Source organism: Cyanistes caeruleus, chromosome 30 (assembly GCF_971803275.1).
Source record: "Cyanistes caeruleus chromosome 30, bCyaCae1.hap1.1, whole genome shotgun sequence".
NCBI classification, from domain to species: domain Eukaryota; kingdom Metazoa; phylum Chordata; class Aves; order Passeriformes; family Paridae; genus Cyanistes; species Cyanistes caeruleus.
The window spans coordinates 1,837,859-1,864,954 of record NC_141730.1 but is presented as its reverse complement, the minus strand read 5'-3'; the positions used below and the strand labels follow the sequence as shown (position 1 = coordinate 1,864,954).

At 62.3% G+C, this 27,096-nt stretch overlaps 1 protein-coding gene across 5 annotated transcripts; it reads right to left on the bottom strand.

Moving 5' to 3' along the window:
- Nucleotides 1–700: 700 nt before the first annotated feature.
- CADM3 (cell adhesion molecule 3) lies at nucleotides 701–21,790 on the bottom strand. Of its 5 annotated transcripts, XM_086866335.1 has the most exons (11): nucleotides 21,593–21,790; nucleotides 10,740–10,880; nucleotides 10,451–10,603; nucleotides 10,203–10,340; nucleotides 9,870–10,040; nucleotides 9,122–9,212; nucleotides 8,695–8,864; nucleotides 6,007–6,129; nucleotides 5,193–5,318; nucleotides 4,807–4,869; nucleotides 701–3,944 (listed from the first exon to the last, which is right to left on the bottom strand). In XM_086866335.1, the coding sequence occupies exons 1-11, from the start codon at nucleotides 21,666–21,668 to the stop codon at nucleotides 3,826–3,828; spliced, it is 1,371 nt and encodes a 456-aa protein (XP_086722461.1). In that variant the 5' UTR covers nucleotides 21,669–21,790; the 3' UTR covers nucleotides 701–3,825. The 5 variants fall into 5 exon arrangements, 3 of the variants coding, with proteins under 3 accessions (XP_086722461.1, XP_086722459.1, XP_086722460.1); XM_086866333.1 differs by lacking the exon at nucleotides 6,007–6,129; XM_086866334.1 differs by lacking the exons at nucleotides 4,807–4,869; nucleotides 6,007–6,129.
- Between the last annotated feature and the right edge of the window lie 5,306 nt (nucleotides 21,791–27,096).

The following is a 27,096-nucleotide window of genomic DNA, read 5'->3' as shown; positions in this document are numbered from 1 at the left end:
GTGCAGGAGGGGGGTGGGCACTGAGGAGACCCCGCGGTGCCTTCCTGGGCCTCTGGAATTCCCGGATTTTCCTCGGGAGGAAGGAAGAGCTCCTGGGGACCATCCTGTGGCATTGGCCTAGCCCTGGTGGCCTTGAGGCCTCCTGGGAACATCCCTGGAGATGGGGATTAGGGTTGGGAATTAGGGTTGATGGTGGTAATTTGGGAAGGGCTGGGGGTCAGGGCTGGGCAGCTCTGAGGGACAGATTTGGGGGTGAAAGGGCTGGGCTGGGGGTCTGGGAGGTGTCAGTTTGGGAGGGGCTGAGGGACAGATTTGGGGGTGTAAAAAGGCTGGGCTGGGGGTCTGGGAGGTGTCAGTTTGGGAGGGGCTGAGGGACAGATTTGGGGGTGTAAAAAGGCTGGGCTGGGGGTCTGGGAGGTGTCAGTTTGGGAGGGGCTGAGGGGCAGATTTGGGGGTGAAAGGGCTGGGGATCTCCAGGGGTTGGGATTGGGGTTACTGCTCTTTTGGGGGAGCTGCTGAGGGACAGGAGCAGGGGATGGGTGGGAGGTTTGGGGTCTCCATGGTTGGGTGGGGGAGGGCAGCTGCAGTTTGGGGGCTCAGGGGAGGTTTGAGGGGGGCAGAGCTCTGTCTCCCAGGCTCACCCCGTCCCCTGACCCACATTCCAACCCCCCAGCCCCAGAGGCAGAGAGAGGCAGGCAGGTAACGTGTGTAATCCAGATATATTTATAGGATTATTTTCCGAGATTAGCACAGGATATTAGAAAGGTTATAAAGTCACATCGACGGTCGTTGGCTCCCTTTATGTACAGACAAAAACACAGCACAACAACACAGCCCAGCCTCTGCCCCCCGGCCTCTCCAGAGCTCCCCAAAATATGGCTTTCGTGTCTATTGAGAGTTCAGTGGCGGCCGGGAAGCGGCCGCAGCCTCCCAGGGCCCGGCTGCCACCAGGGCTCCCCAATCCTCCCGGGATCCTCCTCGCCCACTTGGGATTCTCCCGGCCCAACCCCGTGGGTGGATGTGGGGCCACCAATGAGGACCCCCTCAGGACGGGGTGGTGGCCTTGGGCTCTCCCAGACACGGTGACACGCTCTCGGTGTCACGCCCTCACCCGTGGCACCTCCTGGAGCCACGATGCGGTGTCACCAACCCCCGCCAAGGGGACAAGGCCAGGGGTCACACCCCACCCTGTCACCCCCACATCACCTGGACGCCCCCAGGCCAGCCAGAACCTGCTCGTGTGCCCCCCTGTGACACGGGGTGTGTGTGTCACCTCCACACGGTGACCCCAAAAGGGCCTTTCCCACCGCGCCCCGCCCCAGACGGGGCCACCAGGGACTCGCTCTCGCCCGGTGGCTCCTCCATCGTGACGTGGAGTGTCCCAGTCACAGCTTCCACCTGGAATCCTCCCGAGTCGGGAGGGTCCCTGTCACCCCCGGCCTGTCCCCGTTCACCGCTGTGACCTGGTGTCCCTGTCACCCCCGGCTGTGACACCAATCTCTGCTGCTCCCACCTCTACCAAACCCTTTGGCTCCTGCTGGCACAAGTGGCCTCAGATGGATTCTCTGACCCCTCCCAGCCTCTCTCTGTGACCTCAGCAGGTCCCCAGGCCCCCCCAGGTGACACCAGGCCCGTCCTCCACGGGTCCCTGCCTGTGCCTGCTGCTCCCTGGGCTGTCCTGCCACACCCCACACCACGTGGCACCTCAAAACCACCAAAACCGAGCTCAAAAACACCAAATCCAGGCTGTTCTCCCTGGCCCCGGCCCTTGGAGCAGCTCTGGAGTAGCGGAACCAGCGAGAAACTGAATTCCAAGAGGGAAAACCCTCCCTGTCCCTGCCAGCTCCCACCTCCCTGCCCCACTTACCCCACTCCCCTCGCAGCTCCTGGTGCTGGGGCTCTGCCTGGGATCCCTCCAGCCCCCCAGGAGATGGAATTGTACTCGAGAACACATCTGGCTCTTTTTATTTGCAGGAATGACTCAGTTGTGGGGACCTCGCTGACAGCCTTGGCACCCCAGGATTCATCCCCCAACCCCAGCTCAGAGCTGCCCTGGGGGCTCCGGGCCTGGGTCCCCCACTCCAAGGGGTGGGAATGGAGGAAAAACACCCCAAAAACGGCTGTACCCAGCAGAGGAAACCTCAAAGGCTCCGTGTCCTGCTGCCTCCCAGTGCCAGCAGCGCTCTTGACACGCGTCTGAGCCACAGGAGCCTGGTGACATCCGCGGTGTCCCCAGCGTCCATCCCTGGCTCCCGCCTGAGCTGGGCCCCCTGTGCTCACCTCACTCCCCACAGGTGACCCAGTGCCAGGTGCTGGCAGGGTTCAGGGGAGGTGACACCTCCAGACCCGTGGAAGAGGTGGTAAAATTCATCCTGCACCTCCCAGGTGAGGTTTCCCACCCCGAGGACTTTCATTCCTTCCTGAAGGGACCCCTGGTCCTCCAGACCACCCCAAATCCATGGGGTGACCTCCCAGGTGAGGTTCCTCTCCCTCCCAAAGGGCTCCCCTCCTCCAGACCACCCCAAATCCACGGGGGGTGCCCACCCAAGGGCAGCTCCTGCAACCCCCTGGTGTCCAGAGCAGGATGTGGGATCCCAGGAAATCTCATCCCAAGGCTGGGGGTGTCCTGACGATGCCGTGGGGGGCAGCCCCTGCCTGGGGGGGCCAAGCTGGGGCTGTGCTGGAGAGGTTGGGAAAGGTGTTTGGTTTTGTTCTGGAAGTGATGGTGAAAGAGGCAGGAGGAAGGGCAAGGAGGAAGGATGAGCCAATCCCCCCAAGCCTCTGTGGGGATCCCTGAACTCCCCAGATCCCAAATCCGGTTGTTTTGGCCGCTGTTGGTTGGGGCTCTCAGAGCCAAGAGGAAAATCAGCCCTTTCCAAGCTCATCCCTGCCCTGGGAAGGGGAAGGGGGGCAGAAAGACCCCAGCCCTGCTCGGGGGGGGTCCCAAGGAAGCAGCCCCAGCCCCAGGGGCGCTGCCTCCTGCACTGAACATCTCAATAGATGGTTAAAATTGGAATTTCCAATCAGAAAATTTAGGAAAAATAAAAAAAATCGAGGTCTTTTCCTCTGGATTTGACCCCCCCAAAATAAACCTCAGCCCTCCCCCCTCCCGCTGGGGTGGGACCAGGGAGCTGTGGGGGCTCCCGGTCTTCTCCGGGGGTCCCACCCTGGACTTTCACCCCCTTTCACACACTGACTGCACGAGGACAGCTCTGCTCCCGCATGGACACTGCTCCACAAGAACCACCAAGGATAAAATCGGGGCAGGGTCTCTCTCTGCTCCCAGCTGGAGCCACCCCCGGCACCGGGGGGGTGACAACGGGGGACACCCAAGGTCCCAAACTTGCCCCGGGAGCCCGGAGCTGATTTTATCCTTGGATATCAAAGAAACCAAAACGGAGAGAAACAAAGGGAAGAGCTACATCGACCCCAGCCCAACACCCCAACCAAGGGCCCGAAGCAAAGAGCAGCCACGAAACCAAAGCAAAAAGGTCCAAAGGAAGAAGGAAGAAGTCGCTCACTCACGGGTTGGTCTGTGGGTTCGGGGCGTGGGGATGGAGGTGCAAGCAAGCAAACGGGGCCGGGGCTCTCGCTGTCGGAGTGAACGATTTGTACAAGTTCAAGAAGCGTCGGCAGCGCTTCGAGGCCGGTGGCTCTCCCTGCTCTCTGTCCCGCCATCCCTCTGTCCGTCCGTCCGCCCGTGCCGGGCGCCAGAGAAAATCTGTTGGGTTTTGTGGGGTTTGTGGTCTGGTTGCCGTTGCCATCGGGGTTCTCTTGGCTCCATTTTTCTCTCTCTCTCTCTCTCTCTCTCTCTCTCTGACCCCTTTAGATGAAATATTCCTTCTTGTCGTCGCCGCCGGCCTGGCCGCCCTCGGCGTTGATGATGGCGGTGTCGGCGTCCGGAGCATCGTCCGAGCCCTTGGCCTCGTGGGTCAGGTACGTGCCTGGAGGGGGGGACAGGGCTGGGGGTCACGGGGGGCTCTGCCAGAGCCCCCTCCCACACTAACGGGGGGAGGTGGGGCTGCCTGGAGGGCTCCAGTGGGCTTGGCTGCAATGGAAAAATCATTTTTATATTGTCACGGGATGGGATGGGATGGGATGGGATGGGATGGGATGGGATGGGATGGGATGGGATCCACGGGATGGGATCCACGGGATGGGATGGGATGGGATGGGATCCATGGGATGGGATGGGATCCATGGGATGGGATGGGATGGGATGGGATGGGATGGGATGGGATGGGATGGGATGGGATCCATGGGATGGGATGGGATGGGATGGGATGGGATGGGATGGGATGGGATGGGATCCACGGGATGGGATGGGATGGGATCCACGGGATGGGATGGGATCCACGGGATGGAATGGGATCCATGGGATCCATGGGATGGGATCCACGGGATGGGATCCACAGGATGGGATCCACGGGATGGGATGGGATGGGATCCATGGGATCCATGGGATGGGATCCACGGGATGGGACGGGATCCACAGGATGGGATGGAATGGGATCCATGGGATCCACGGGATGGGATCCACGGGATGGGATGGGATCCACGGGATGGGATGGGATGGGATCCATGGGATGGGATCCATGGGATCCATGGGATGGGATCCACGGGATGGGATGGGATCCATGGGATGGGATCCACGGGATGCAGACTCACTGGGGGTGCTCCAGGCTTTTGCAGCAGTGTCCACTTGCAGAGTGACCACTGCCCATCAGGATCCTGCCTGCCCACCCACCCCTCCTGGAAAAGCAGGGGTGCGGCTGCCCCCAGAGCAGGGTGGGGGGCTCTACTCACACATCAGCACAGGGGGTGGCCGATGGCGGGGTGGCACCGTGTCCCCAGGGCCTGGGCACAAACCTGCTGGGCAGGAAAAGGGCAGGTGGAGGGAAAAGAGGAGGAAGGAGCAGCAGGAAGAGGGAGGAGGTGGAGATGGGGACAGGGATGGTGGGTGCGGAGCAGAGATGGAGAAGCGAGGTGGGAGCTGCCTCCCCTTGGTGCTGCCCAGCTCCACCGGGACATTCCTGACATTCCGCTGCCACCGGCAGGACCCCAGACCCAGGGGGGCTCCGCTGGCTCCTCCCAGGACTCGGGAAGAGCTGCAGGACCAGGAGCTGCCCCAGAGACACAGCCCCGAGCCCCCCGAAGGGTCCTGGTGCCCCCTGCAGTCCCCCAGGCCGTACCTTTGTGCCTGATCAGGTAATGTCCCAGCACGATGAGGAGGCTGAGCAGCAGGAAGACGATGACAGCCACCACCCCGCCGATCATCGCGTGGTAGGTGCTGGAGGTCGAGGGCACCGGGCTGGCGTCTGCCCAAGGCAGGGGGAGAGAAAAGAGAGCAGGAGCTGAGACCCTGCAGGGGAGCAGAGGCTGCCGCTCCCCCCGGGGGCTCCATCCTGTGCCAGCAGCTCCATCCTGCCGTGGATCCTGGCAGCGAGAACGGGGAAGGCAGCGGGGGAAGCAAAGGGGAAATGCCATCCTCCAGAATGGGGTTTTGGCCCCGAAAAGTGGGGGATGAGCAGGCGTGGGTGGGAGGTGACATGCAGGCTGGCTGCACCCCCCGAGCGGTGATGGCACCCCAAGGACAGCAGGACCCCAAAGCTGGTCCCAAGTCAGCCACGTCCTGTCCTGGATCCGTGCTGGAATCTTTGGGCACAGCGATAAATCCTCCTCCCGCTGTGCTCAGGGTGGGGACAGAGCCACATTTGGGAAGGACGGGGTTGGGGGGACACAGGGGAGGCAGCAGGACAGAGGGACATGACACGGACACACAGGACAAGAGGCAGCTCGGGGAGCTGCTGCCACAGCCCGCCGGGAACAGCCCGGCGCTCCTCCTGGAAATTCCAAAATCCACACACACCAGGGACCAGAGCCGGGCTGGGCACCTGGCAGGGCTGTCCCCAGGCCAGGGCTGGGCCACCGTCCTCCTGTGGAGCTTCTCCGGCCGGGCTGGGGAGCAGCGGGTCCGCAAAGAGACAGAAAAGGAGCTTACGGTACCTTGGATGAGAGCTGGAGTGAAGGATGGAGCGGAGGCCATGGAAGCATGAGAGATGGGCTGGGAAGGGCCTGGCGGAGGGGCTGGAGTGGAGTGAACGTGTGGGGTGGGGAGCTGGGGAAGATCTGGGGAGGACAACAAAAACACAGGACACGAATCAACGCTGGGAAGGGACAGCGAGGTGACAGAGCCCGGCGGGGGGGACTCTGGCTCCATCTGTGACCCCACGGGTCCCACTCTGCTTCTGCCACCAGCTTTTGGGACACTGTGACCACGTGCCCCCGTCTCCTGTCCTGCCAGAGCCTGGTTACCCCCTGAGGGACGCTGGGGCTGCACAGCAGGGAGGTGCCACCACCACGAGGTGGCCTTGGGGACCACAGGGTCCCCGGGTGCTGGGCAGGGGTGGCACCAAGGTGGGCAGGCTGGAGAGCTCAGCTGGGCACGGAGGTGGCTCTCGGGGCCTGAGACACCAGAGGCTTTAGGGATGGAAGCGGGAATTCCACAAGCCTGGATCCGGAACTCGCCTGCTGTGACAGGTGACACAGTCACAGGGGTGGTGACACCAGCTGGGCGAGGGACAGCGGCTGCCACCTCCCGTGGGATGAGCTCCTGGATGGGTGCAGAGAGCTCTGAGCGCTCACAGAGGGGACAGGGGGACACACAAGGGTGACACAGGAGTGACAGGGCTGGGCATTTGGGGGCTCACTGAGGGCAGGCTGAGGGAGGGGACACAGAGGACAAAGTGCCACTGCTGCCATGCGCTGCAGGGACGGACACTGAGTGCTGAGAGGGAGGGAGAGGAGCTGGGAAAGGGAAGAGCCGGAGCACTGGGACAGGGAAAGTCCAAGCCTGGCAGAGACGGATGGAGAGAAGTTGGGAGCAGAGCGGGGACAGCTCGAATCCAAGGGAAAATCCCAGGGAAATGGGATCACATTGAGTGGGGAAGGGCTGGGAACGGCACTGGGAGCTGGGATGGCAGCAAGGGGTGGGCAAGGCAGTGCCACACGGCACAAACAGCCTGTCCTGGGTGTGACATGGGGACACACAGCCTGTCCTGGGTGTGACATGGGGACATGGGGACACACAGCCTGTCCCGGGTGTGACATGGGGACATGGGGACACACAGCCTGTCCCGGGTGTGACATGGGGACATGGGGACACACACAGCCTGTCCCAGGTGTGACATGGGGACACACAGCCTGTCCTGAGTGTGACATGGGGACATGGGGACACACACAGCCTGTCCCGGGTGTGACATGGGGACACACAGCCTGTCCCGGGTGTGACATGGGGACATGGGGACACACAGCCTGTCCCGGGTGTGACATGGGGACACACACACAGCCTGTCCCGGGTGTGACATGGGGACATGGGGACATGGGGACACACAGCCTGTCCCAGGTGTGACATGGGGACACACAGCCTGTCCCGAGTGTGACATGGGGACATGGGGACATGGGGACACACAGCCTGTCCCAGGTGTGACATGGGGACACACAGCCTGTCCCGAGTGTGACATGGGGACATGGGGACACACAGCCTGTCCCAGGTGTGACATGGGGACATGGGGACATGGGGACACACAGCCTGTCCCGGGTGTGACATGGGGACACACAGCCTGTCCCAGGTGTGAGACAGGGACATGGGGACACACAGCCTGTTCCGGGTGTGACATGGGGACACACAGCCTGTCCCGGGTGTGACACAGGGACATGGGGACACACAGCCTGTCCCGGGTGTGACATGGGGACATGGGGACATGGGGACACACAGCCTGTCCCGGGTGTGACATGGGGACATGGGGACATGGGGACACACAGCCTGTCCCAGGTGTGACATGGGGACATGGGGACACACACACAGCCTGTCCCAGGTGTGACATGGGGACACACAGCCTGTCCCGGGTGTGACACGGGGACACACAGCCTGTCCCAGGTGTGACATGGGGACATGGGGACACACACAGCCTGTCCCAGGTGTGACATGGGGACATGGGGACATGGGGACACACAGCCTGTCCCGGGTGTGACATGGGGACATGGGGACACACACACAGCCTGTCCCAGGTGTGACATGGGGACACACAGCCTGTCCCGGGTGTGACATGGGGACATGGGGACACACACAGCCTGTCCCGGGTGTGACATGGGGACATGGGGACACACACAGCCTGTCCCAGGTGTGACACAGGGACACGGGGACATGGGGACACACAGCCTGTCCCGGGTGTGACATGGGGACATGGGGACACACACACAGCCTGTCCCAGGTGTGACATGGGGACACACAGCCTGTCCCAGGTGTGACATGGGGACACACACAGCCTGTCCCGGGTGTGACACAGGGACACAGGGACACACAGCCTGTCCCGGGTGTGACATGGGGACATGGGGACACACAGCCTGTCCCGGGTGTGACATGGGGACATGGGGACACACACACAGCCTGTCCCAGGTGTGACATGGGGACACACAGCCTGTCCCAGGTGTGACATGGGGATATGGGGACATGGGGACAAGCAGAGCACAGTCAGGGCAGCCCAGGCCACAGCACCACGTGGGGAGCAGCAGGAGCTGCCCCTCCCCAGCCAAGGACAATCCCAGGGGTGCCACGGTGACACTTTTGGGGCACAGGGGATGCAGTGACCCCCCTGCCCCTTCCCCAGGACACTCCAGCCACGCCACACTCACCACTGACGTCCAGGTTGTACTTGGCCACCACGCTGCCCATGGAGCTGGTGGCCGTGCACACGTAGGTGCCACTGTCACTCTTGTTGAGGAAGGGGAAGATGAGGACGCTCTCGGAGCTGAGCTGCAGGGGAGCATCGCTGCCCTCCTTCTCCCAGAGGAATTCCTGTGGGCTGAGGAACGGGGTGGGGGTCAGCAGCCTGGAATCCCCCGGGACACACGGGGGGAGATGTTGCGTTCAGGGATGAGCCAGGATGGAGCTGCTGCTCCGGGAGAGGATGGGGGGGCTGTGCTCACTCTCATGGAGTGCCCGGCAGGGACACCCCAAAGCCAGCCCTGAGCTCTGGGGGGGCTCGCTGAGGGAGCCTGGCACAGGGAGGGGAGGTTGGCCGAGGCCTGAGGAGGAGGAGGGAGGTGAGGAAGGCCTTACATGGGGTTGCCCTGCCCGTCGCACTGCAGCTGCAGCTTCTCCCCCTCCCGCGGGTACTGCGGGTGTGGCTCGATCTTCGCTGTTGGCTTGTCTGGAAAAGGGCAGAGGAACAGCAGGGTGAGTGCCTGGCACCCCAAATCCTGCCCTGGAACCCCAAATCCTGTCCTGGCATCCCAAATCCACACCTGGAACCCCAAAACCCACACCTGGAACCCCAAATCCTGCTCTGGCATCCCAAATCCTGCCCTGGCATCCCAAAACCCACACCTGGCATCCCAAATCCTGCCCTGGAACCCCAAATCCTGCCCTGGCATCCCAAAACCTGCCCCTGGCACCCCAAATCCTGTCCTGGCATCCCAAAACCTGCCCCTGGAACTCCAAATCCTGCCCCACGACCCCAGAACCTGCCCCTGCCACCCCAAATCCCACCCCTGGGCCAGTTCTGGGTGTGCAGGGCAGAGGGGTGACAGCACCCAGAGGTGGCATCAGCACTGGGGAGTGTTCCCAAGCCCCTCACAGCACCACCACAGGGAACAGGGGAAGGGCAGTGGGGACAGGATGAGGGACGTGGTGCAGGCAGGGAGCAGGGATGAGTCCCTGGGAGATGGGGACACGCAGGATGTAGGGACAGCAGTGGGGACGTTGCCATGGCCCAGGTGTGACAGGACCACGATGGCTGCGTGTCCCTGAACACCTCAGCTGTGGGATCTGCTGAACCTCCACCCCCACAAACGTCCCCAGCACGTACAGTGGACCTGCAGCTTCTGCGTGGTTGACCTCTCCGAGTTCTGCAGGGACTCGTGGTCCACCGTGCAGGTGACCTCCACCTCGTTGTCCTCCTTGGTGACACGGAACTCCACCCTGCTGGTCACTGTGAAGGTCTTGCCGTTGGGGTCCTCCACCACCTCTGTGCCCGAGTCTGTGGGGACAGGGGACAGCCACAGCTCAGGGACAGACCCCAGCAGAGGCACGAGGCTGATGTCACCTGGAGCAGGGGACACACAGTCCCTGTCCCACAGCACAGGGGACTGTCCTCCCGCTGTCCCCCAGCTGTCCCAGCCCCCAGGACAGGGCCACCCACCCTTGAGCTCCCTGTTGCCCTTCCTCCAGCGCAGCTGTGCCGCGGGTTTGCTGCCGGAGGAGCGGCAGATGAGCCGGGCCACCTTCTCCTCATCGATGGGCTGCTCGTGGCCAAAGATTTGGGGCTTCTGGGGGATCCCTGAGGAGGAGAAGGAGACAAAAAAAACCCAGAAATGCGTGAGCTGGGTGTGCACACCACAGCGTGAGGGATCTGGGAGCTGCTGGGGTGGCAGGGGGACTGTCCCTCACCCAGCACGGTGACCAGGGCTTTGGCTGTCCTCACGGGCATGGTGAAGATGGAGCAGGTGTACTCGCCCTCGTCGGCCAGCACCACGTCGCTGATGCTGATGGTCAGCTCGTTGGGGGTGGATCTCTCCAGCTGGATCCTGTTATCCCGCAGGGCTGAGGGAGAAGGGACAACGGGCTCGGTGCCACCACCCCCTGCACGGGCTGGTGGCAGCAGGAGGGGATGTCACCCTCCCTCGCTGTCCCCTCGCGGCTCCATCCTCGCTCCCAGCTCCAGCTCTGGGGTTTTTACCTCGTTTTTCCCCGAAGTACAGGGTCTGCTGGGCAGGGTTGGACCACTGGAGCGAGGAATCATCGGGATCCTCCACCTGGCACTTGAGCACCACCGTGCCCCCGGCCACCACGGTCTCGTCCGACGTCGTGGGCTGGCTCTCTGCACGTGGAGAGGGGGAATTAGGGGGGTCCTGGCTGCCACCTCCCCCCAGAGCATCCCCAAAAGCCACCTGAGCACGGCTCTCTGTGTGTCCCTGTCCCCCAGCAGGGACAGGGGATTTCTCCCTGTGATCCCATTCCCCAGCAGGGACAGGGGATTTTTCCCTGTGATCCCATTCCCCAGCAGGGACAGGGGATTTCTCCCTGTGATCCCATTCCCCAGCAGGGACGGGGGATTTCTCCCTGTGATCCCATTCCCCAGCAGGGACAGGGGATTTTTCCCTGTGATCCCATTCCCCAGCAGGGACAGGGGATTTCTCCCTGTGATCCCATTCCCCAGCAGGGACAGGGGATTTCTCCCTGTGATCCCATTCCCCAGCAGGGACAGGGGATTTTTCCCTGTGATCCCATTCCCCAGCAGGGACAGGGGATTTCTCCCTGTGATCCCATTCCCCAGCAGGGACAGGGGATTTCTCCCTGTGATCCCATCCCCCAGCAGGGATGGGGAATTTCTCCCTGTGATCCCATTCCCCAGCAGGGAATCAGGCTGGGATCAGTCCTGCTGCCCCACCTGCAGCCCCCATGGGGACAGGGGACGCTGCTGTCCCCACGGCAGCTCACAGGGACACGGGCAGGGGGACCCAGGATGGAGCAGGAGAGCCTGCAGACACCCACAGAGGCACAGAGCCCTGCCCCACAGCCCTGGGGCTCCGTGCCAGCCACACTGGGATGCTCCAAAGGTGCGCCCAGCCCGGGCAGTGCCACCAGTGCCCGTTCCTGGGGTCACTCCTCCGTGTCCCTCCGTGTTCCCTCAGCTCCTCCTTCCCTTCCTTTGGGCTCCTGGAGGAGCAGGACAGCGCAAGGGCAGGGAAGAGCAGCTCCAGGATCAGATAACCCCCCACTGTCCCAAGGACAGCTATTTTTGGGAAGCTGCCGTGCCAGGGACAAGGGGGACGTGGCACAATCCCCAGGCCCAGCGAATGGAGAGGGAGGAAGAGGGAACCTGAATTTCCTCATTTTCCACACAGAAGGTGAAGGGAAATTTATCCTTTTGCTCCCATCACAAACTCCTCGAAGGAAGAAGGAATTTTTGGGATGGAAATCCCTGCTGGGAGGGTGGGCAGGCCCTGGCACAGGTGCCCAGAGCAGCTGTGGCTGTTCCTGGATCCCTGGCAGTGCCCAAGGCCAGGGTGGACAGGGCTTGGAGCAGCCTGGGACAGTGAGAGGGGTGGAATGGGATGAGCTTTAATTCCCTTCCAACCCAAACCATTCCATGAGTCTCTCCCTGGCCAGGATTTCCAGAGAAACCTCAAACTGGGATTAAAAACATTCCCGGTGTAAAGACCCTTCATCCCCAGGAACCTCCCCATCACCAGCGCTCAGGTTCATCCTCACTGGCCAAGTTTTTCCTGCTCTTTTCTCTTCCCTGACTCATCCCCTGCTCTCTCCAGGCCCTGGCATGGCGGGAGCTGAGCAGGGACCCCCAGGACCCCCACGCTGGGGATGGCATGGGATGAGCAGGACCCCAGCAGTGCCAGGGGACACGTCCCTGTCACATCCCTGCTCTGCCCTGGGAATCCCCCCCTGGGAATCCCCCCCTGGGAATCCCTCCCTGGGAATCCATCAGTGGGAATCCATCCCCTGGGAATCCCTCCCTGGGAATCTATTCCCTGGGAATCCATCCCTGGGAATCTATTCCCTGGGAATCCATCCTTGGGAATCTCCCCCTGGGAATCCCCCCCTGGGCATCCATCCTTTGGAATCCATCCTTGGGAATCCCTCCCCTGGGAATCCATCCTTGGGAATCCATCCCCTGGGAATCCATCCCCTGGGAATCCCTCCCCTGGGAATCTATTCCTTGGGAATCCATCCTTGGGAATCTATTCCCTGGGAATCCATCCCTGGGCATCCATCCCTGGGCATCCATCCTTGGGAATCCCCCCCTGGGAATCTATTCCCTGGGAATCCATCCTTGGGAATCCATCCCTGGGAATCCCCCCCTCTGCTTGTTTTAATTGGTTAATGAGCCTTTGTCCTGCCACACCGTAATTAGGGGATTAGGCCTTTCCAAGCCCTGTTGTCCAAACTGCAGCTGGGATGCTGAGGACGAGGGTCTGACACCCAATTAACACAATTAGCACCCTGCCCTGGGCCTGGCCTCATTAAGGAATTACTGTGGGGAGAGGTTAAACACATGGAGGATGCCATCCCCGCCCTGGGGGACACCATGGGGACACCCCGGAGGGGACATTCCCCCATCCCAGGCTGAGCTGTCCTGGCTGGGGGGCACAGCCCCCGAGAGCCCCCCTTGGCATGACCCAGATCCCTGGGGGGCTCCATCTGGAGCAGATGGGAATGGCCAGGATTTACCCAAACCCCGCAGCTGGAACCTGCTGGAAGTGACAGAATAGGGGCAGAGCCAGGGGAGGAGGGGGCACAGCACCCCCAGAGCAGCAGGACCCACCCCGGGGGTCTCCCCCTCCTCCCATGGGGTCTCTCTCTGGGCACAAGCTGCCCTGCCAGGGTTTGGATGGAGGCTCACAAAAGCCAGAAGAATTCCAGAATGGTTTGGGCTGCAAAGGGACATCAGTTCCAAGCCCCTTCCACAGGCAGGGACCCCTTCCACCATCCCAGGCTGCTCCAAGCCACGTCCAGCCTGGCTTTGGATGCTTGCAGGGATCCAGGGACAAGCTCAGGCTCCCCAAAACCACCCCAAAAATCTCTGCTGAGCTCTGTGTGGGGCCCAGAGCTGCTGCCCGTGTTTGCTGGTGCAGCGGAAGCGCTCCAGAAAAATCAATATTTCATTAATTAGAGCCATGCACTTTTGCAGAGGGGCTGCATTCATATTTATGAGGGGAGGAAAAAATGATGTGGGAAAACGATGTCGACATCTCTGCCGCTCCTGGAGCCCGGCATTGGTGTCCCCATCCAGCAGTGACTGTCCCCACAGCTCTGAGCCTCCAGCTCCAGGATGCTCCCACGAGGAAAAACTGATCCTCTGCATCCCAGGAATTCTGTGACACAACCACGGAGCAGCTTCACCAAGAGGATCCTCAGGGAAGCAGGGAGAGAGGCCTGGGAAGAACCCAGCAGCTGTGGGGGGGCGAGACTGGAGCTGCAGGATCCTCTCCAAGGAATGTCCACCCCATCCCAGCTTTTTTCCAGGCTGTGAAAGCATCTTTGTGGCAGAAATAACCCCAGGGAAAACCACCCACTGCTCCAAGCCCTCCAACGCCTCTGGTTCACAGTCACGTCCTAAAAATGTTTCTCATTTCCCTCCTTCTTTCCCAAAAAAAACCATTTCTTATTTCCCTCCTTCTTTCTCAGAAAAACACTTCTCATTTCCCTCCTTTTTTCTCAAAAAATCTCCCTCCTTCTTTCCCAAAAACCCCATTCTCATTTCCCTCCTGCTTTCCTATTTACTCTGGGTTCAGCATCACAAAGATCCAATTCATTCCCGTGGGCACAGATGTTTTCCAAGGCGCCTTATCCTCCTCTCCAAGGACTTTGTGTTCCAGCAGTTCCCTCCACAGCTCCATCCCCAGCCCTGGGCATCTTTCCTGCGGGGATCCGGGCGGGAATTTTGAATTCACGGCTCAGGAAGGCTCAGACATCTGCTGTGCACATCCCTGGCAGGCTGATTTTAGCAGGGTGTGAATCCACAGTCTGGAATACCCAGAGCCCGAATTCCAGGCAGCTGAGTCGCTCCAGATTTCCCAGGAGAGGGAAACCTGCTCCTGTTTGGGTGCATCTGCTCCGTTCCACCTCGGATCCGGCGTCAGCGGTGCTGTGACGGTGCCAGGACACATCCCATCCCTCTGGGAGCTGCCAGGTGCCTCCTGCAACTCCAGGGCTGGCTCCTTCCTCGATCTGGTGGCGTCCAGATGTCCCTTGTGGTCACACAGGCTGTCCCCAGGAGGCAGATCCAGGCAGGGAGCAGATGGAGGCCGGGCTGGAGCAGGCTCAGAGGGATCCAGGCTGATCCAGGACAGGGCTCCAGGAGGGGACATCCCCGTGTGGCGTCACCTGGCTGCGCAATCCAGGGTGTTCCTGCTTTCCTCGCAGGGATAAATCCATCTGGTAACTCCTCAAGTTCCTTCTGGCAGCTCCCACCTCTGCACCTCCAGCCCCCGGAGCCGCTCCCTCCGAGCTGTCCCTGGCACAGGGTGAAGGGTTTGATCCCAGGGTGACAGGGACTGTCACAGGAATGCAAATGATGTTCCCTGAACGTGGGAAGCAGCTCCCAGCTCAGCTCTGCCATGGGATGAGGGACACAGCTCCAGAGCTCCCTGGGAGACCCAGAGGTTCATGAGGAATCCCGGTGTCTGAGCTCCCAGCAGGATGGGATCTCATTCCTTGTGGGGGAATTGGTGACTCCAGGGGCTTCACATGAACCCCCCTCGCCCCAAACCCCAAATTCCAGAGGATTTCTCTGTAAATGAGCGTTCCTGGCTCATTTGTTCATGGCTTCCCCCTGGGAAGGGGCACAGCAAGAGGATGCAGCTTCTCATCACCTCCTGCTCCGAACCCTGGGGTCTCCCAAGGCACGGGGATGGTCCCCAGCAGCTCCCAGGTGCAGGATCCTGTCTGAGGGGCACTGCCACGACCCCAGACCCTCTGAAACTGCGTCTGTGGCCAGAGGGACACTGTCACCTCCTGCCAGACCTGCCAGGGGACAGCCAGGAGCTGCTGGTGACACCTGCCCAGGGTTCAGCAGCAGAGACACAGCCAGCAATTAGCATCCATCAGCAGCTCCAGGGAGGCTGATTCCAAGTGCTCTGGGACCACAGGATGCTCCTCTCCTCCTCCAGCCCTGGCTGGACACTCCCAGAGCTGACATTCCCAGTGTGGCTCCGGCTCCATCCTCGCTGGGCAGGGCTGGGAAGCAGCTTCTCCTCTCCTCCTCCTCCTCTTCCTCCCTAATCCCCACAGCCTGGGCCCCCCCCAGCCCTCCCAGCACCCCCAGGCCCAGAGGAGAGCTGGGATGGGATCAGGGAGCTGGAGAACTCCCTGGATGGCTCCACTCGGCTCCATTTGCACGTTCACACCAGGCTGGTGCCCTCTTCACTCAGGAAAAGGCAGTGGCACCCTCAGGAAACCCCAGAACAGCAGGATCACCTCCTTCCAAGGCCATCCCACGGCTCACAGGATCTCCTGCCACCCCACCAAGGCTCAGAGCTGCAGCAGAAGAGCCAAGACCCAGCTGGTCACACCTCGAGTGCTGGGAGGAAAACCCTCCCCATTCTGGGCCACCACAAACCCCCCAAACACCCCGACAGCCTTTCCTGGTGTCACAGCTCCCTGGGGGGCCCCCAAAAGGAGAGAATTCCCCCAAGAGCCTGGGGCACAGGGCAGGGTGACCCCCGTGCCAGCAGCCTCCCCCAGTGTGACAGCCAACAGCTGAGAACTCCTTTTTTTTGAGTGGGTTTTTTAGCTCCTACCCTAAGGCCAATCTCCAACATGACTGTTGCCAAGGGAACGAGCTCCGTGCTTTGACAGTTCTGTTTTAAGGATCTCCCTGCCCAGCGAGGTGTCTCAGCCCAGTTGGATGCCCTGGCACGAGGTTTGGTGGCTCTGCAGCCACCCCGGCACCGGCGGCAGAGCCGTGTCCCGAGGAATTGTCACTCCCCACTGCCCGAGGATTAACCACACCGTGTTGTGTAAGAGGATATTTATAACAGAACTGAGGGATGGGGAAGCCCTGGCAGCTCTGCTCCTCTCCTGGGGGACAGCACAACCAACGCCTCCTCCTGACCTCCCGAAAATAGAACCATGGAATAGCCAGAGAGGGAAGGAACACACAAAGATCCTGGAATCCAACTCCTGGCCCTGCACAGGACACCCCAACAATCCCAGCCTCTGCCTGGGAGCCTTGTCCAAAGGCTCCTGGAGCTCCAGCAGCCTTGGGAATGTGGTAATTCCCCCGATAGCCAACATAAACCCACCCTAACACAGCTCCAGCCATCCCATCAGGTCCTGGGGCACTGGAGACTCCCCACATCCCAACGGATCCCAGGAATGTGCTCGGCATCAGCCGTGGCCCAGCGGGTCACCTCTGCTGCTGCTGCAGCGTTCTGTCCCTTCTGGAGTCCCCAGAATCACCAGGAGACAAGAAAAAAACCCAGAACCCAAAGTTGGTGAGACTTGGAGAGGCAAAACGGATCCTCCAGGAGCGCCAGGAGGGTGCGGGGGTTCCGCGAGCAGCAGCAGCCGAGGCTGGAGCACCTCGGATCCATCTCCCTGTGGCTTCAGAGCAGGATCCTGATGGCAGCAGGAGGGAGAACGAGGAGCTGACACCAGCACAGACACTCCAAAGCACATCCCAGCTCTGGAAACAGCTCCCCAGGGTGTGTGGGGATCCCTGTCCCCTGAGCAGCGCCCAGCCCAGGGACCTGCTGCGCTCCCTGCCAGCGGCCACTCGGACCAGCAGTGCCAGAACTCATTTCCCTGGAAATCACAGCAACAGCAGCAGTCTGGGGAAGCTGAGCTTGCCAGCAAACGCCGTTTGAGGTGTTGTAGGCGATGAAAAGCATCTGCAGCTGAAGCAGCGCCTGGAGCATCACCCGAGGACGGGGCAGCTCCCAGGATGCTGCAGGGACACGGGGAGCTCTCAGCTGCGCTGCTCCCCGGCCAAACTCCTGGCATTGCTGCTGCTGCCAGGTCTGCACCAGCCCTGCCACCCTCCAGCACGTCCAGACACCGCAGAGGCTCCGTGGGAGCCGCAGCATCCAACACCTGCCCGCGGTCCCTGCGCCCTCGGCCGCATCCCGGCGCAGGCGGAGCGTGACGCTGGGCAGGTGACTGGAATGGTTAAACACCTTCCCTTTCCACAGCCTCGGCTTCCCCGCCTCCCTCCGCCGTCACCGGCCGCGTTTGGCTTGTCTGGCTTGGTGCTGTTGGCACCGGGGCTGCCCAAACGCAGCACGGAGCGTCCCTGCCTCCAGCGCTGCCCTGGCTCCTCGTCCTCCCCCCGGGACAGCCCCGGCTGGGGTGGGAGAGGAGCTCCGGGAGGGGGATGGAGAATCCCAGCCTGTCACAGGTGGCTGGAGGAGCTGTGGCACCACAGATCGCTCCCACCCCACCATCACCTCCCGATGGAGGCTCTGCTGCTCCCGGTGCCCGGCCAAGAGCAGAGGGGCCAGAACTGGACCAGATGGTTCAAGCTGAGCTGACCCAGTAACTGGGAGGAGGAGGAGGAGCAGATCCATCTGACTGTGGGGGTGTTACAGCGCTGGCAGCACCTTCCAGGGCCCGCAGAGCCACTGAAGAGCCAAAGCAGCAAGGACTGCGCTCAATCTGTGCAGAACCAGCACTGGGGGACCTGCACAGCCACGGCATCGGCCTGGAGAGCGGCTCAGGTGGAGACCAGGCTGGGCAGGGGGTGCCAGGCCAGACTGGCACGGCTGTGCCCAGGAGAACAAGCCCAGCACCGCAAGCAGAGCCCACCAAGCTCCCAGCTGGCACCGCCACCAAAACCACCTTGGACACACGTCTGCATCCTGCCCCATTCCCTCCCTGTCCTCCTCTCCTGCAGGGATGGGCACGAGACACCCTGGATTGGCATAAAACGAGGTTAGGAACCAAGGCAGGGAAAACAAACAGGAGCAGCTCTGCCGCAGCTCCCTCCATCTGGCTGCGTGGCCGCCGTGCCAGCGCCAGGGTGACTCCCCAGATGTAGCCGCCTCCGATTCCTCCGGCGATTCCAACACCCCTGGAGAGGCGAGAACGTCAGGCAGAGGGAGAAGAGGCAGCATCTTGCAGGCAGGAGACCTCCCAGGCAGGGAATCCTGGGCAAACGGGGCGCTTTTCCCTCTCCAGAGGAGGACGGGTACCCGGAGCTCGGGATGCTCAGCTCACGCCCCGTTCCATTGGGATTTCTCCTCCCGGGCCACCACGCTCCCAGCAAACAGCACAGGCCATGCCAAACCCCACGGCAGTGTCAGGACAGCGGCACAATTCCGGTGCCAGCGCATCCCTCACCGTCTGGGCATGCGGCGGGCACCTCCGCAGAGCCTGATCCCAGGCTTTGTCCTAAAATCCGGCCTTGCCTGTTGAGCCTAACGCGTTGTGCCAGACAGCTGAGCGGTGGATTCCGTGCTCTCCAGCCGGCTGCCTGCACAGGGACTCACTGCTCCCTCCCCTCTCCTCCGGCTGAGTGCTGATCCCAGCCCTGGAACAGCTCGTTTCCCCCAGGCAGCTGATCCGAGTCATCCGAAATCAGGCCAAGCAGGTAGTGAGTGATGCAGAGAGGTTGCCCTCCCTCCCTTTCGTGCCTCACCAGGGCTGTCACCGCTTCCTCGGCTCCGGAGCCAAGGGCTGGTGCTGGCACAGGCACTGGGAGCATATGGCAAGCCCTAATGGCACCGGGAACGGGGCTCTTGCACACATTCCTTGGGGAAAAGCACCACGGAAAGCGGCGATCAAAGGTTTCTGTTGCTCCAGACAACGCCGGGCTCCCACCACCCCACTGTGCCCCTGGGCTCTCCCTGCTCCAGCCTCCCACATTCCAGCGCTGCCGTCTCCCTGCAGGACAGCAGGACCTGCAGATGTTCCCTGCTCGGAGGCTGGGGATGGCAAAAGCCCTGTGGGAGCCCAGCTGGAAGCTCAGAGCATCTCCCCAGCACAGAGGGAGCTCTGCTGGCCTGGCCAAGCAGACAGCTCCAGCGAGCCAAAGCCACCCCGCAGGACAGGGACAGTGCCCTCAACCTGCCTCTCTGCAAAGCCCTCATCTCAGCAGGCTCAGGACACCTCCCGATGTCCTCCAGTGCCCCAGGGAAAAAAACAGCCCCTAAAGTCATCTGGCTTCAGCCCGTGGTGGCCTCCCATGGAATTGTCCAAACAAAAGGGTTACACAACTGCCGAGTGGAATAACCCTGCAGAGAGAGAATGATCCTCACACAAGGACAACCACGCACCAGCCCAAACAGCCGAATGTGCCGACAGCAGCACAACGCCAGCCAAGAGCACAGACAGGGCCCTCTTGTGCAGGACCAGTGCTCCCAGTGCCTGGGAGGCTTCCAGGGGATCCTCCACACCCTGCCATGGCTCTAGTGGAGCCATCCACCGTGCTGGAGGAATGTTCTCCAAGGAAGAGAGTCCATCCTGCCCCAGGACGGGTGACAGGGAGGAGATGTCCCCTGAGCCACGCTGGGATGGCTCAGGGGCTCCAGGATGAGGCAGCAACCATGAAGATGCAACAACTTCTTTCTGAGCATCTCCCAGCCATCCATCTCCTCTGCTCCTTGAAGGGTTTTTCGGGCTCTTTTTGTCCAGCTGTGCTGGACACTGGCACTGGTGGCCAGGGCTGGGCCACAGCAGAGGCCAGTCCAGGAGGAAATCTTGCAGTGTCATCATCCAGGCTGCGTCCTGTCCCAGGACAGCTCCGGGTCACGGCCACCTCCCCTCCTGGGAGCGCTCCCTGGGATGCTCAGCCATCCCCATCCCCACGCTGAGGCTGCCAGGAGGTCCCCACGCCGTGGGGCTGAGGATCACCCACACCCAAGTGACTCTTTTGGGTGCCCGTGGGAGGACCGTGGCCAAAACCAGAACAAATCCCGGGATTCGTGAATGGGAACACAGCCACCAGCCCCCAGAGCCTGTGACAGCAACAGAGATGGGTGCGGGGGAGCCGTGGGGGCTGCGGGCTCAGCCCTTGTCCCCGCCGTGCCACGCTCCCACCCGCGCAGCCCTCGGGACCCTCGATCCCGTTCCCAAATCCCCTCCCTGCTCCTGACGGGCCGCAGGGATGTGGATGGAGACCGGAACCACCGTCAGCACCCCCAGACCACAACACAGCGAGGCCAGCCCAGCCCCTGGGTCCTCCCCACCCAAACACGCGCGGCAGCATCGATTCTGTCACGACAGACGACTCCCGACACGGCAAACGGAGCCGCCAGCAGCCAGACAGGGACGGCGGGTCCGAGCCACCGCCGGTCACCCCGCGGGGACCGCAGCCCCACAGCGTCGGGGGACACGGCGCTGCCACCGGCGAGCCCCGGCAGAAATCACAGCCGCTCCGCACCTGTCGCGACCGTCGCCGAGGGTGAACCCCCTTTGTCTGGCGAGCCGGCGGCCGCGGGATGCCCGGCACATCCCGGCGGGACGGGGAGCGGCCGCCGCTGCCGAGCCCCCCGCCCATCCCGGGGAGGCGGCTCCCACCGGAGGGACCGGCAGGGACCGGGGAGCCGCCCCAGCCACGGCGGGGATGTCACGGCCGCTCCCCCGGGGACTCCGCCCGCCCCTCGGCGGTGTCTGTCTGTCCCCGCTCCGCGTGTCACCGCCGGGCCCCGGCACCCTCGCGGCGGGGCGGCCGCGCCGCACCGGGGACCCTCCATCCGCCCCCCCTCTCCGCGGGCAGCGCCGGGAGGGGCCGAGCGCCGCCGCCGCCGCCCGCCGGGGCCTGTCTGGAACCTTCCGCCGCCCCGGCCCCGGCCCCGCCCCGGGCGGTCCGCGGCCACCGGGGGACACGACGGGCAGCACCGGCGCCGCCGTGACCTTGAGCCCCCGCCGGCCGCCCGGGAGCCGCACCCGCAGCCGGCGGCGGGGCGGGCCCCGAGGGCCGGGCGGGGCGGGGCGGGCGGCACCTGCCTGACCCACATAACGGCCCCGTTCGCGCCGCCGCTCCCCGCACCTGTCGCTCGGTTCCCCGCATCCCCGGCCGTAGCGGCGGGGGACGCACGGGGAGGCTCGCCCGCTCCCGGCGGCGTCACTCACCGTCGCGGGAGAGGTTTCCCCGAGCGCTGCCGAAGCAGGCGATGAGCAGGAGGATGCCGAGGGCGGGGGGCTGCATGGTGGCGGCGGGAGCCCGCGGGGCCGGCGCGACCGAGCCGCAGCGCGGGCGGCGGGCGCTGCTCCCTCCGCTCTGGAGCCGGCGGTGCGGCAGCGGCGGGGATTAAATAGAGCGCGAGGAAGAGACCATTCGTGCCGGGGGGGGGGCGGGGGGGCCGCGCCGATGCCGCCCCCCTCGGCCCCCGTGTAAACACGCCCGCTCCGGCCGGCGGCCCCCCCCGCGCCCTGAGGCGCGGTGGTGCGCTCCGCATGCGCGGCTCCCCGCGGGAGGCAGGTGCGCGCGGGGCGGCGGCGGCGGCGGCGGCGGCGGGAGCGGCGGCACCGGGGTCCCCTCGGTCCCCTCGGTCTCTTCGGTCCCCTCGCTCCCCTCGCTCCTCTCGGTCCCCATCCCGCCCCCGCGCCGAGCTAGCCCGGGCCCAGCGGAGCGGCGATACCTCAGGATGCCGTCCCCACACCGGATCCGTGGCTGGGCGGTCCCGCCGTGGAAGGGAACTCGCCGGTCTGCGGCCGGGAGCGGGAGCGGTCCCACCGCGAGGTATCGGCCGGTCCAGCGAGCCGGGTCCCCTCCGGGCTCGCGGTGTCCCCTGGACGGGCCGGGTCGCTCCGCGGGGCCGCTGGTTGGATGGAGCACGGTCCCTTGGCAGGGGGAGAGGGGCCGGAGCAGAGGTGCTGGAGTGTCACCTGTGCTGGGCTGGCACTGGCACTGCGATGTCACCTGTGCTGGCTGTCACTGGCACTGCGATGTCACCTGGCCTGGGGTGACACCTATGTTAGGATGTCACCCGTGCTAGGGTGCCCCCGTGCTGGGCTGTCACTGTCACTGTGTTGTCACCTGTGCTGGGGTGACACCTGTGCTGGGGTGACACCTATGTTAGGATGTCACCTAAGCTAGGGTGCCTCTGTGCTGGGATGTTACTCTCAGTGGGATGTCACCTGTGCTGGGGTGTCACCCGTGCTTGGATGTCACCCGCGCTGGGGTGTCACCCATGTTCGGGTGTCACCTGTGCTGGGATGTCACCCATGTTCGGGTGTCACCTGTGCTGGGATGTCGCCTGTGATGGGGTGACACCTATGCTGGGATGTCACCCTTTCTCGGATGTCATTCATGCTCAGTTGTCACCCATGCTCCGATGTCACCCATGCTGGGGTGTCACTCGTGTTTGGATGTCACCCGTGCTGGGGTGTCACCCGTGTTCAGATGTCACCTGTGCTGGGGTGTCACCTGTGTTCAGATGTCACCCGTGCTGGGATGTCACCTGTGCTGGGGTGTCACCCGTGCTGGGGTGTCACTCGTGTTTGGATGTCACCTGTGTTGGGGTGTCACCCTTTCTCGGATGTCACCTGTGCTGGGGTGTCACCCTTTCTCGGATGTCACCCGTGCTGGGGTGTCACTCGTGTTTGGATGTCACCTGTGTTGGGGTGTCACCCTTTCTCGGATGTCACCTGTGTTGGGGTGTCACCCTTTCTCGGGTGTCACCTGTGCCAGCCAGCGTGTCCCAGCCCGTCACTGTCTCTGAGTTTGAACCACCCAGTCCCACGCCTGCTCCTTGCAGCTGAACCACATTTGGGATGGATCCTGTTCTGTTCCCGGCCCTAAAAGTCAATGTCCGGTCCTGGCTGGCCCCTGGCATCTCCCAGGCAGCTCCTGTCTCCACCCTCACCCATCCGTGCTCTCTCTCATCCATCAGATGAGCTGGATCCCCCGAGCTCCGGCTCAGCCAGCCCAGGCATTCCCAGCTCCGGGGAAACATTCCCAGCTCCTTTCCAGAGGAGGATTAACCCCTTTTATGGGATGGTTCGTGTTCAGCCCTTCCCCAGGCCTGCAGCAAGGCCTCACGTGCGTTTTTGAGGAGCTGCTCCGAGGTTCCTGCAGCAGAGCTGTGCAGGGATGGTTCCCTTAGTCACAATCCCCGTGGGAAGCGGCCGTGGGAGGAACAGCTCGGTGCCGGTCACAGCCCATCCCCGCGCTGCCTCCAGCTCCCTCCCGACTGTCTGACCCTGGAGCTGCCCTGGGGCAAATCTGAGGGCAGAAAAGGCCGGGTGAGGCTCTTCCCAGGCTTTCGCTCCTCGTCCGGTTGGGGAAGGGCTGTGGAAGCCCCGGGATGTGGGAAGGGCAGAGGGAATCCGCGCTCGGCTCCTGGAGGCTCCAATCTGGGGAGGGGCCGGGCTGGGTCAGCTCTGGGGGGCTGTGGGTGGCTCCTGGGGGGGTGTTGGGGGCGTTTCCTCTGGAAAAGGGGGGTCTTGTGTGGCACTGGCTCTCCTGGGGCTTCCTGCGGTCCCCCAGCCTCCCTGGGGAGGAGGAAGGTCCGTGGGGGTCGCGTCCCTTCGGGCGGTGCCTGGGCTGGGACCCCCCTCCCGGAGCCCCCCGCTGTCCCCTCTCGCTGCCGCAGCCCGGGGGCTCCGGGCACGGCTTTTAACCCTTTCCGTGTCTCCTGCAGGAGCCCGCGGGGGGCTGTCCCCGACCCCCGTGGGTGCAGCACCCGCTCCCCATCACACTCGGGCAGGGCAGAGGAGGCGGAGGGAGAGGAGGAAGAGGAGGAAGAGGAGGGAGAGGAGGAAGAGGAGGGAGAGGAGGTGTTCAGCGTGCAGCAGGTGCCGAGGCGAAGCTCGCCACAACAAATCGCTGTGATTCAGCCCCGGAGCATCTGGCAGCGAGCGGTGACGAGCCGGGGGAGCCGGTGTCACGCAGCCGCTCCGCCGAGGCGTCCCGGAGCCCCCGGGAACCGGAGCTGCCCCGCACGGATCCGCTCATCCGGGGGGGACGGAGCTCCTCAGCTCCCGTTTCCCGAGCCCCCGCTGGCCTCAGTGGCTCTGCTTCTCTCTCGGTGTCACAGCACAGGACACAGCCGTGTCACCTCCGTGCTCTCTGGGAGCTCCCTGCGCTGTCCCAGCCCTCCCGCACGGCTGGAGCATCCCTCAGGCGGGTGGGAAGGGCTGTGCCAGGTGGGGGGATACACCTGGGTGGGTTTTCATGGGGGGACAGCACCCCTGGGCAGCACACCAGGTCTCAGAGGTCTCCTGCTGCCAGCTCCCCCTGCACTGCCCTGCATCTCAAAAATCGTGTCTGTCCGACCCTTCTTTCATCACAGTTCCAGAGAATTTCCTCCCTGGTTATTTGAACTTAATTTTCTGTTGTCTTACCATCCATCTCCTGACTTTTAGGATCAGGGCACAAGCTCCTGTCATCCCTTTGCGGTCCCTCCAGTGGTTGCTGTCTCTGGGATTGAGGTTGGATGATGGAATAAATCCTTCCAAGTCATCAAACGGGCTCCATGACATATTTCCCTTTAAACAACCATGTTTGCTGCCACCCCAGGCATGGATGGCATCTCCCTGGAGGCTCTGCAAAGGCACAGAAATCTCCAGGGAAGCCGTGGGAGCCGGAAGGAACAGAGGTTTGCAGCATCCCTGTGAGATCCTTGGTGCCCAGAATGGCTTCCTTTAACCTCTGGCACTCCTCGTGTGTTCCTGCTGCCTCTGTGACATGCTCAGCCCTGTTTGTTTTTATACCTCGTCTGATTTTGCTCTTCAAAAAGCCCTTCATTAGCCCCACGCTGGGTTTGAGTGTTTCTCCTGTCTGGTGTCACTCCTCGGTCCTGGATTCTCTGCTCCACGCTGAGCTGAGCTGGGGCAGCATCCAGCGACTCCAATTCCCAGATTCCACTTCAAGCCGAGCCAAGAGCGGCCTCCCCACCTCTCCTGCTCCTCTCCTTGCTCCGAGGAGTGTGTGGGACGTGGAGCTGCTCCGAGCTGGGTCCCTCCGGCTTGGCGTGGGGGTGGCTCCTGTCCCCAATTCCCATCGCTGTTGTCACCTCACTGCCGGAGCCTCGTGGCATTTTGATCCCTCTCATGCGAGCCTGGACTTCCCTGCAGCCCTGGGGACGAGGGAGTGTGATTCCATCTGGGCTTTTTGGCTGCTCTTCGCAGCTCGCTGGAGCTGCCAGCCAGATGTTTTGGTGTTTACTCCACCCTTGCATCTCCTTTCCTATCAAAGTTCACTTTGCAGCGTGCCTGGCTGTTTGTGGTGCTGGTTCCACACCAGTGCAGGCTCTTACCGAACTCCTGAACTCGCAGCCGAGCTGATTTCACTGAATTATTCTGTACAGAAATATCTTGTCCTTGATTTGCTTCTGTTGAGGTTTGGTAGCTCCTCCTGAGTCACGTTGCTGTGAGTCAGGAGCCAGAACCTGATGCTGGTGCTCGGGGATTCCTCCCTGAGCTGGGCTCTCATTTAGGGGCTCTCATCTCCCTCCATCCCATTTCCACCCTGCAGGACTCGCAGGGGGGAGTGCAGAGCCCCAAACTCAGCAGGGCTCCGTGGTGGGTCCAACCTGACTCCCACCCACCCCTGAAGCGACAACAAACCCTCCACACCTCCCTCCCTTCCTCCCTCACCTCCCTCTCAGCTTCCCAGCGCGTTTATTTCTGTGACTCCCAGACCTCACACTGGCACTGCGGTGTCTTGTGTGGGTACAGGAATAACCTGCCTGCCTGCAGCCAACGTTTGGCCCCAAATCTGCTGCCCCTGGGGCAGGGGGGCAGCGTGCTGGCAGCTGCAGCTCAGCTGATGCTCTAAGGAGCTTGAATGTGGCACTGAGGGGTGATGGATGGTGCTGCTGCCAGACACAGTGACCAGAGAGGGCTTGGAGGTCACTGGAGTATCAGATAACCTTTATCTCCTTTGACTGTTGAATTTCTAAGAGCATTAAGGGCTTACTCAGCCATGGCACCCAAGTGCCTGGGTAAAAAATCCCGCTCTGGGAACAGCTCTGGGGGCTGGAGGAGCAGAATCCCTGGATGGAAGGGAACCCCTGGGGCTTGGAAGAAAGTCCAGCCCACTGGAGTGACTCCCTGAGGCAGCTGAAGCCACTCAGGTAAATCTGCAATTGCCACAGGAGCTTTCCCAGGGTCCATCCACGATCAGCAGGAGCGGTGTCGAGGGCCAAGATCCAAATGGACATTTCTAATCCACTCTGGTGCTGACATTTATCAGCTCCTGGCTCACAGCTCGGAGCTGACTCCAAATCCTGGCTGGAAATTCGCTCCCTGAGGGTTGTGCAGAGTTTTCCCCGATGGGACAAAACCCACGGCTCCAAAATGTGCTCCCACCCCAATGTGAGCGCTGGGTTTGGTTTGTTTGGTGTAAAAACATGGCAATTAGTGCAGGGATTGATCCTGGAGGGTCTCATTTCTGCAAAGGAGTGAAATCCATCCCAATTAATGGTGTATTTGATACGAGCACATGTGATGTCAAAACAGAGCCTGGAAATAGCTACAGAGAAACCGAGAAAAAAAAAAAAACACAAAAAAAAAAACCCAGGCCAAAAGAAAATGGGCTTTGAAAATCTGGCAAGAAAATTAACAGAAAAAAAAAAAGATAAATGCAGCAGAACTTTCTCCTTGGTAACTCTCACACTTCAGAGCACAGA